We start from the raw sequence: 10,416 nt of genomic DNA on the forward strand, positions 1-10,416 counted from the left end.
TTGTTTGATAAAGACATTTTGTGAGCCCTGTGGGCGAATCATTCCGGTTGCCGTTTTTCCACATTGGAAGTTTTCAAAACAATTCCCCACATGTACTGACAGTGGAGTTTAAACTCATTATTATGCAAAGCTGTTATCCAATCATAGCAGTGGGGATTTACTTCCAAGTCTTCAATGCGACCAGGGTAGAAAATAGTCTATTACTTATTCATTATGTTTTTGAATGTGAAAACCATGCGAATGTCATGAGTTGTTGACCTCAGACAACAGTATAACATTTTTGACCCCTTTAAAAAGTCTCTGCAATATTGTGATTCGTGAGAATCATGACTGTATCATCACAGCCCTATTCCTATCAGAAAGAGTAAAATAGACGTCTGTTCATCTTTTTTTAGGATATGTTTTGTTACATTTTCTGTTGTGTTTATTGTCTTTCATTCCACAGATTCCGAAGCCTGTACCACGGCACCTCCATCAGGAGGAAGTGATCCCTATGGGGTTTGGAGCCCCCTGTCTTTGACCACTACTGATCCTCTTGCTCTGGCTGCTCTTTCCCAAGCCCCCCCTGCTCCGCAAGCCGCTGTAATGCCAACTCAGTCTGCTTCCCATTCAGAGGAAGGGCCAAATTTAGGTTCCGCCCAGGTCAATGTGCAGCAATCCCAGCCATGCATGGATCCTCAAAGTACTCTTTTTGTGGATGAGACCCAGAGTGGCAGATTAGGCTCCGTCTCCCCCATGCACACTGCTCAGCAGATGGCTGAACTTGCATGTGCTGTCTCCATGGTGGAGGATGTGCCCTGCTGTCCCTTGGTCATGCCGCTGTCCCTAGAAGTGAGCAGTGGGGCTCAGAGGTCATCCTCTGTGATGCCACCACCTTCACAAGACACTACGTCTGCTCGCGAACAACTCCACTCCATTACATCCAGTCGAGTAGAACGTGCCCAGCAGCCTGTGGTGTTGCAGCAGCCTGTGTCCACTGTGAGTGGAACTAAGGCACCTTCCCTGCCCCAAAGCCCCGCCCCTTCACAGCACCACTTTGTACCTAGTGAATCGGATGGAGAGGGGCGTGGCAGAGGAGGGTTTGTAGACAGCACTATCAAGACACTGGATGAGAAACTGAGGAATTTACTGTATCAAGAGTACGCTCCCATGTATCCATCAGGAAGTGCCGCTGAAACTCCAGGATCTGGCACAGAGTATATCCAATCCCCACCAGGACCTGAGTGTGCGTTGGGAGGGTCAGGAACCAGCACACCTAGTCTTATGGGAGAGGGACGATTCAGAGCAGGAGAGCAGTTGGTAAGTTTAAGCTCCATCTGCCATTCTTATGGTTTTTTTCATAGACAGTCCCAGGATTTTGAAATAAAAATCTGGTTATTAGGTATGGGGAATGGGTAAGTATTTACATTTTTATATGATCTTACCTATGGCTATCACCAATTCCCTAATTTTCAGCACAGCATGTCTTACTTTTTTATTTGAGAGTATTTGGAATTTAGGATTGTATTTGATGAATCACCACCTAAAAACATTTGCTTCTTGCCTTTTAGCCACAGATTCCAGAGCGTGTGGACAGTTTAAGTGCTCTCAGTGACTCTGCGGTTGGAGGTTAGATGATATTTCTTTTTTTATCTTATTTTTTCTCAAGAGAAACGTTCTTCAATAAACATTTATAATTTACAAACAATAAGAAATCCTTGAATAAAGCCATCTTTATCCACAGTTGCTGTGTCAAGGAGACATGTGATGCCACACTCTACCTCTTGCTCTGGATCTAGGAGTCGATATAAGGTACATCATTCACAGCTGATTCTACAGGTTTAAAGATTGTTCATTTCAAGTTTAATAATCTAGGTGGCCACTTCAAGTCAATTTCCCCCCCAAATATTTTATTTTTATAAGATAATGGTTGTAATTAGACATGTGCCGGTAAACGGTAATACAATATACCGCAATAATGAACATGCACAATATAGTTATCGTGGGCACTTCAAAATACCGTGAATAATTATTTATTACGAATTATTCCGATTTTTAGAATTAATTTTAAGAATACTTTACCCATCAACCGTTTAAAATGAACAACACGTCAAAGAGGAACGCGCACTGATGTAAATAGACCAAGAGGAACGTGCAATGATATAAATAGACCGTGCATGAGCCGAGCACATGGCGGAACGAGGAGACGCTGAAGTGCACATTCATTCTTTGACAGCAGAGGGCGCTGACGGAACAGCAGAAATGCAGCCGTTTCCCCAGTAATCACATAACCTAATACATAATACTTAAAGACTTAAGGCTATTCATTTTCAAACTTGCATTTTATATTTTAATCTGGACTAAATTACATGCCCTAGATATTGTTTGAATATGTTCTGACTGTTGTTCAATCACACACTTTACAAGGCTCCAGTATTTAACATTAGTTCCTTCATTAACAAACTGACAATGAAAAATACTTCTAAAGCATGTATTAATCTATGTTAAATGTACATTTCAGCATACCTATTGTTCTTTATAATTCTTTTGCACTTTAATCTGTTTTAAATATTTCTTTACTTTATACATTTTTGTGTATTGCTTTATTGTATTTAAATGTTTGGTTCTTTTGTTATAAGAAAGTGATTTAACCTGTTGTAGTATGACAACACTTTTTTTGCAACTTATTTCAATATCGTGATAATACCGTATACCGTGATAAAAGCTTCAGCAATTAATCGCAACATGAAAATTTGATACCGGCACATGCCTAGTTGTAATATATTAAATAATTTGTCTTCTTATTTTGTTTGATTACTCTGGATTAGATGATGCCTAGCTCCACTGACATCCTGTCAGGTCAAGGTCGAAAGCAGCGCAGCCTGAGCAGCACAGCATCTCCAGCGCACCCTGGTGGCTTTTTGGGAGAATGTGCCATGTACGAAGAGCCGACTGTTTCAGCCACCACTGTCGGCAGGTTCTCGGTGGTCAGCACGGAAGATGAAGTCACGCGCAGAAAGCTCAGCAGCAGATATTCTGCCCCACCTGACTTTTATTTGGACGCCCCACCTCCCCTGACCAATCGAGGCTCTCTGCCAAGGGCACAGACCTCAGTCTCAGCGGATGTCACTGTTCACACCCGCTTCATGTCTTCTGACTCTGGGGCAGAGAGCAGCCCTGCCAAAATGGCACCTACAACCCCGTCCCGCCATGGGAGGTCTGAAAGGAGAGGAAGTGACCTCATGAAAAGGGCAGTGGCTTTTCTAAGGCGCTCCGGCCGCAGCAGTAGTGTGCAAAGCTCTGATTCACCAAGCAGAAAGGGAGGGGTGTCTGGATCCTATGTCAGCAGTGACAATGATTCCGAGATGGAGGACTCCGATATAAAGAAGGAGCTTCAAAGATTAAGAGAAAAGTGAGTTTATCAAGTGTCTATGTGTATTTTTGATAGAGAGAAGAAAATTAAAATCAACCAAGCGTAATCAGAGCAAAAGTAAAAATTCTTACTCACCATTGCTTGTTTCATCTTTGTATAGGCACATGAATGAGATAACCGAATTGGAGGCCCACCACAGAGAAGAGGTTGAGCTTCTCTATATGAGATTAGGGAAACCACCCCCTCCAGGTCTTTACATCCCGCCCACAGCACCCCCTGCTGGACGCAAGCGCAGGACCAGCAGGCACAAACTAAAAGCTGGCAAACTGCTCAGTCCTCTGGTACAACAGCTGAGAAACGTTGCCTCTAAAGCTAGCGACTCCAGCAAACCTAGTGATTTGACAAAATCAGGTTAGTTGGAGTGTTAAAAGACCTCCATACATAATAAAGACATTAATAAAGTACCTTAACATTTGGAGTCTACCCAAGAGCATTATGACATGTCATTTTCTCTTTCAGCTGAAGCTGCCCTGAGCTTGAATGGATCTCCTGCCAGGGCTTCCAACTTGTCAGATGGCAGGGCTTATTCTGGGACCGGGACTCTGCCTTCGTCTGTGTCTGAGCCGGTCCAAACACAACAGCCCTGCTCTCTCAAAGGATCTCTCTCCTCCGACAACATCTACTCTGGTCTACAGGGAGAAGGACCTGGGCCACGCAGCCAGCCTTGCCAAGGTGATTTTAACTCTGATTTACCAGCATGCACTTTGAGAAAGAAGTCCTACCGTCAGTAAACTAGTCTGGCTTTGTAGCAAACCTTGAATGATTGATTTCAGAAGATTATCCAGTCAATAAAAATTGATCATCCACCTGCATAGAAAAAAAAACATCAGGTGAAATTGGCATAAAATTGATAACATTATGCAAATGTAACGTTTTCTATATATTCATTATATATATATATATATATATATATATATATATATATATATATATATATATATATATATATATATATATATATATATATATATATATATATATATATATAATCCTCAAGGTGAAAATTGAAGTCAAACGAATTCAATGGGGCCTTTACATGGATGCTTTGACATTAACAAGTGGAATTACAGCCTGATTTATGAATCTGTTAAAATAATGTTTTCTTTCTCTCACCTCTGCACTTCTGTCCACAGGCTGGCCTCCTTCTCCCCAGGCGTCTGCACAGGTCACCTATAAATCCAGCAGTAAACCACGCGCTAGATTCCTCAGTGGGCCTGTTTCTCTGTCCATCTGTTTGTATCTCTCTCCTTTCCACCATTTTCCATGTCATATTTTGGGAGCCCCTGCTATCTTTCTCCCACTCTGTTCTTCTCTTCTATCAATTATTTTTCAGTATTCATGCTTCATCTTTGATCATCCTGTGTTTCCATCCTGTGTTTTTTCTTTCCTGATTCTTTCTATCCTTTTCGTTTCTATCGTTTTATTAAATTGTCTGGTCTTTTTTATACCAACGATGGTATGCTTTTAGATACTTTCACTATTTGCACAGCTTGAAAGTATTAATCTCACTTTAATTTCACTTTTGCATGCCTAAAACCAACACTGTGACTTTAAACCATCTTCACAATGTCAATTATTTTCTATTTTCAGTGTTACTTTAATTTTTAATAGCTTTCCCTTTAATTGCAGTTGTAACTTTTAAACAATACATGACATGTTCCACCTCTTTATGTGCAGTGATTTTTTTTTTACAGAAAACTAATTTTAACTTCTCTTTTTGTAGGGTCAACACTTAAACGCCTGTGTCTGGGTAAAGAACGTGGAAGCAGTAAGTGTTGTCTTTTCTTAATTTCAAGACTTTAGAAAAAAAAAACCTGAAACCTTGACACTGTTTCTCCAACTGTTAGCTAACTTAGCTGTGATATATATATAAAATTCTCTATGGACATATTTCAACCACCATAATAGCAAAGTTCTAAAAGCATATTTAATAAAGTATATGAATGCAAATGCTTCTGACTATCCAAGTTCAATTTCTGAGACAGTTTATACCACATCTCAAATATCACATTGTCTGTGTTCTCAAAAGGGCCGGTTTAGCTCTCTATCACCCTCTTGAGTACTTGTTACTGCAGTTGTCAGCCATGTATAATTGGACATACATTTTCTATATGTTGGTCAAGCATTTGCATCTGCATACTTGCCCTGTTTTTGACACAGTTGACTAATTATACTTAATTTAAGAGATGTATTAAAGGTCCCATGGCATGACATTTTTCTATTATTTTATAATGTTTCCTGAGGTGTATTTATATTGTTAGTATGATTTTTACATTAAAAAAAGTCATAATTTAGAAATAAAAGGCATTTTTTCTATACTGTTATTACCCCTCTGGCTGTCCTGTTTCAAGGGGCGTGTGTCTGCTGTGAGACTTCAGTGAAAACGCCCACTGTTGTGATTGGCTGACATCTTTGCATTTGAAATGAGTGTTAGATTATGTTGCGGAGGGGGCGTGGTTTAGCGAGGCACTGCACGCACTGACTGCATGCATGAGAGACAGAGACTGACTGGGCACTCGTGAACCACGGAGAGCTGGAGGAAGTTTTATTGTACTGAGTTGTTGAGAGCGCTGTGCTGTTAGCGCGAGCTTATTTGTATCTGAGAGTTCTGAATAAACAGTCCCAGTTACGTCGACTCTGTCTTCTTCCACCTTATTCTACGAACTTTGTAACACATGTAATGTACCATTACAGCCGTCGAGATGAACAAATCGTCAAAGTGTGGATTATAGCATTATTTTATGATCTATTCCTATCACATGAAAGGCTGCAGTGATGAGCATTGAGTAGAGACAGTCTGTTGATCGCGTGAATGCAGTGATCTCGTCATTGCAGCGCGTTTTCTCTCACAAAATGCTTTGACCACAACTAACAGCAAACACGACATCGACAGGAATACAGTATGAGCTTTTGCAGCATAACAGCGTCATTCATTATAACGGCAGTTTGGGCAAGTGTGCAGATACACTCGTTATGAACGTTTTGAAGTGTCAAAATGGTAGTTGCGTAGACTGTCAATGGAGGGACAAAACTGGCTAATATTTTATTAAAAAATATCTTTATTTGTGTTCCAAAGATGAATTAAAATTTTGCGGGTTTGGAACATTTTAATATAATCAAGGAAAGCTGGGGATTGTATTTCAGTGGATTGTATTTGTGCTATTCATACATCTCAAACCAACTTGTTTCATAGGATCTGGAGCGGCGTCAGCTGCCTCTAATCAGTCCCCAATGCCTCCTAGATCAACTCCTCCTCCTCCTCACCAGCCAATTGGTCTCGCCCAAGCACAGTCTAATAACAGCAACAACAAGACAGATGATGCATTCACACAGCAGCTTCAGAGACTCGTGGATAACTGGGCAGAAGGGGTAAGGGCTCCTTCACGCTCACAGTCCCTCAGTCTAAGACCCCAGCAACTGACCCGATCCAGGATCTGGAGCGCTATAGAGGTGACGTTATTAAAAATACTCCCTTACCAAATATTAAAGTGCTTGTAATTCTATTTTAATGGATTCATACAGGTTTGCAATGACACGAGAATGCGTAAATTGAATGATGACCGAAGTTTCACTATTCCTTTAAATTGAGATGATGATTTTATTTCTCCTTTAGGTTACAAAAGGTTGGTTCTAACCGAGAAATGTATTCTGTGGTGTCTTTTCTTTAGGCTCCGGTTTCAACAGAAAGATTGAATGCTCCCCTACTGCCTCTTTCATGGCCACAGATTGATTTTCATGCCCCTGTGATGGCAACCGACACTACACAAGTACTCCAAATGCTGAATGCCCAACACTTAGACATGGAACACTGGCCAACAATGACTGCCAATCTTAACCAAGAAGTCTTTGCTTTCCCTGCTGTGCACTCTCCTTCTTGGACAGCACCTTCTTCCCCCAGCGAGGTTCCTAGTTCTAGAAATAGGACCATGTAGCTTTACCATCACTGTACTTATACTTCTTACTCTCTCACCTAAAATACTTTAGTTTCTTTAGAGTGCAGGTTAGGCCTTTCAGTGTGCAATTCTATCTGTTGACGTTTCTAGCATGTAGTCGTTTACAATGCACATGTAGTAATCCCACATGAACATGTAAATATTCAGGCCAACAACGTAGGCATATGTTATGAGTCAGTTATGTACATTGAGTATTATTGTACATATTCATATAGCCTATGTAGCATTGAATTTTAGCATAGGCATATGTACAGAACGTATATTTTCATCGAAATCTGTTTAGTTAGCTTGTGCTAGTGCAGAATCAACTTCCTTAACACCTTGAGCTGTACACATGTAAATGCTAAAAGGTAATATGCTCTTAAATTTGTGTAGCTGTGTATAGACACTGTTTATACTTCTGTAAATATAAGCTCTGTCTGCATATGTGCATAAACTTGACAAGTGAATGAAGTTTAGGTTAATCAGTGGCTTGGGTTGAAGAGTATCACAGCTGGGTGAGAACACTGGAGCTTGGAGCGATGATCACGATCATGACATCACTGTGAATTTTTCACCGCGTCCTGCAGCGATCACTAATTTCACAATGCACTGGTCAAAAACGTTATCGTATGCTAGAAAAGTAACGACCACGAACTGCACTGAGAAACAAGAGAGAACTTTAACGGACTGTACATTTCAGGTGAACAAGCCTGCAAGAGTGCCTTGAACAGCAACTGCAGACTGTGCTGAGTACCAGCCAATGTACCCAGGGTAAATGTGACTGCTATTCATTTTCTGTTACCAAGCATAATATCAACTAAATTCATGTTTTCCCCACCTGCAGTTTATGATGTCCTTTATGGACGTTTATAAAATGCATTTCAACACTACATGGTATAATTCAGTTAAGAGTGTCATTTTGTTTTGAAGGTGTGTGCATTCATAATTAGATTCTTTTGTCATTTTCTACCTCATCTGATACACATTCTCACAAAAAAAGAGTAAAATATTTTACCTTTTAAGGTACAAGTTGCCATCACTAGGGTGGTACCCTTAAGGGTACATTTTTGTACCTCCAAGTCAGGGGTAGACAAGTTCGGTCCTAGAGAGCTGATGTCCTGCAGAGTTTAACTCCAACCCTACTAAGCCACCACAGTATAAAACTCATGGCTCCCAGCATGCATTGCAGCATTATGTATGTCACCATTGTTGAGATTCTTGATATCTGTGCATCTAAACTTTTTATCCCCTAGAAGGTATTTAAACATCTAAATTCAGAATGTCTGATTTATGGCAAGAAAGTATTGTTGGTGAATATTATTTATTAACATTTTTAGTCAGTGATGAGTTTAATCGAACATTTGTCTTCATGACAACTTTTTATGGCTTATTTTGATTTGAACAGATTATGTGTTTTGTTAACACTGTATCAAAATCCACAAACTCACTTAAAAAGCCAAGAGTCAGTCTGCCTAACTAAGAGAACACTGATCACCATAACAGTGACCACATATTTTCAATAAATCATCAACATCTAAACCTAATTCTCAATAAGAGCTTCTATAGATGTCTTTCAGTGTTGGAGCCAAGCTCTGCAGGACAGCGACTCTCTAGTACCGAACTTGCCTACCCCTGCTCTAAGTAGAGGAAAACAATGGTATAACTGTACCCTAAGGACCAATTGTGTACCTTTAAAAGTACAGTTATACGTTTTTTTCCCCAAGGAACAAAATTGTACCTCCACTGTACCTTTTTTTCTGAGAGTGCAGGAAAAAAATGACATTGGTTTAGAGGAAAACTTTTCAAAACTGTAATGTGGTGTAATTGAAGAATCAAATTTTACAATGAATGAAATGATGAGCTGAATGATCTCTGCTGGCGCAGTCATGTTTGTGGTTACAGCACAGTTATAGCACAATGCCATCTTTTAGATCTCAGTGCTACAGTTTTCCATTAATAATGCTAATATTTGACTGTCCAGAGTGTTTCAGAAGACACTGACTGATGTTTTGCAACATATAAAAGATCTTGGCTACCCTAAATTATTAACTATTAACAATTGCGTTTTGAAATGTAGTCATTACAAGTAGACAAACATATGTGCAAGTTATATGTATTATATAACAAACTTGCTAATGTGCTGTAGAAAGTCACATGATGAAGTACTGAAACCTGGCAAACTCTGCTCATATACATTTATTCTGTACTTGTACAACAGATTATTGAAACAGGTTGTATGTTTTCCAATGGTATTATATATTTGGACATTAGATCTCATATTGCGCTAAGCAGAGGTGTAGGCAGGTCATTGTTTTTTGTCATGGTAAATCAATGGTGCTATAGTGACCTTTTGTTTCTATCAGTCTTTATAGCGTCGCCACTCTTATGATACAGAAACTTCAAATCTTGTTTCAGTTTATTATCTATTATTTTTGTATTTTAGCTATGCAGCAGTTAACTCAAGATTAACCAGATGTACTGAAATAAAATGTGACGGGGGGGTATTGATATTTGGTTCACTAAACATTAAAATGGCATTTGATTTCTTTATTTTTAACTGCATTAAGGAAACAAGACTACACTATGATAGTGCTTGCACAGTGAGATTACGAAGCTTGTTCATTTTCTGTAAGTCTATATAGACCAAAATCTGAGCCATTTTACTTGATGTTCATCTTCAGGTTCATACCTTCATTTCAAATGGGATATGAAACAGTTCATTAATCTGTTACAATCATTCATGTTGTTACACATTTTAAGAAATGTCAGCCTTTTACAAACAAACAAACAAATAAATAATAGGCAAAGTGACGTTGATGTAACAATTCATATCATGGCAAAAAGTACTATATAATATACCTTTGCCATACCATTATTTTGAAAGATTCAGCTGATTCATACAATCAGCAATAGGAATGAATGAATTAATTCCTTTTTAATAATTTTTTTTTTGCCTTTGTAATAATTCTTATAAGGTACTACATTAAGTGATTTTTTTCCATAATGACGCTTAAATTGTTACTTTTGAAACTACTTTAGACTGCAACAACAGCACATCCACCTTTACTT

At 39.2% G+C, this 10,416-nt stretch overlaps 1 protein-coding gene across 1 annotated transcript in view; it reads left to right on the top strand.

Annotated features, from left to right (window-relative positions):
* The window catches only part of wnk2 (WNK lysine deficient protein kinase 2), a 33,086-nt gene extending 22,962 nt beyond the window's left edge, over positions 1-10,124 (top strand). The window contains exons 21-30 of the mRNA XM_079843808.1: positions 446-1,299; positions 1,551-1,608; positions 1,724-1,791; positions 2,808-3,391; positions 3,513-3,763; positions 3,872-4,084; positions 4,546-4,644; positions 5,136-5,180; positions 6,606-6,862; positions 7,081-10,124. Coding sequence (XP_079699934.1) covers positions 446-1,299; positions 1,551-1,608; positions 1,724-1,791; positions 2,808-3,391; positions 3,513-3,763; positions 3,872-4,084; positions 4,546-4,644; positions 5,136-5,180; positions 6,606-6,862; positions 7,081-7,344 — 2,693 coding nt within the window. The 3' untranslated portion in view covers positions 7,345-10,124. The remainder of the gene's footprint in view (positions 1-445; positions 1,300-1,550; positions 1,609-1,723; positions 1,792-2,807; positions 3,392-3,512; positions 3,764-3,871; positions 4,085-4,545; positions 4,645-5,135; positions 5,181-6,605; positions 6,863-7,080) is intronic.
* Positions 10,125-10,416: the final 292 nt, after the last annotated feature.

Source organism: Gobio gobio (genome assembly GCF_949357685.1).
Source record: "Gobio gobio genome assembly, chromosome: 19".
NCBI lineage: Eukaryota > Metazoa > Chordata > Actinopteri > Cypriniformes > Gobionidae > Gobio > Gobio gobio.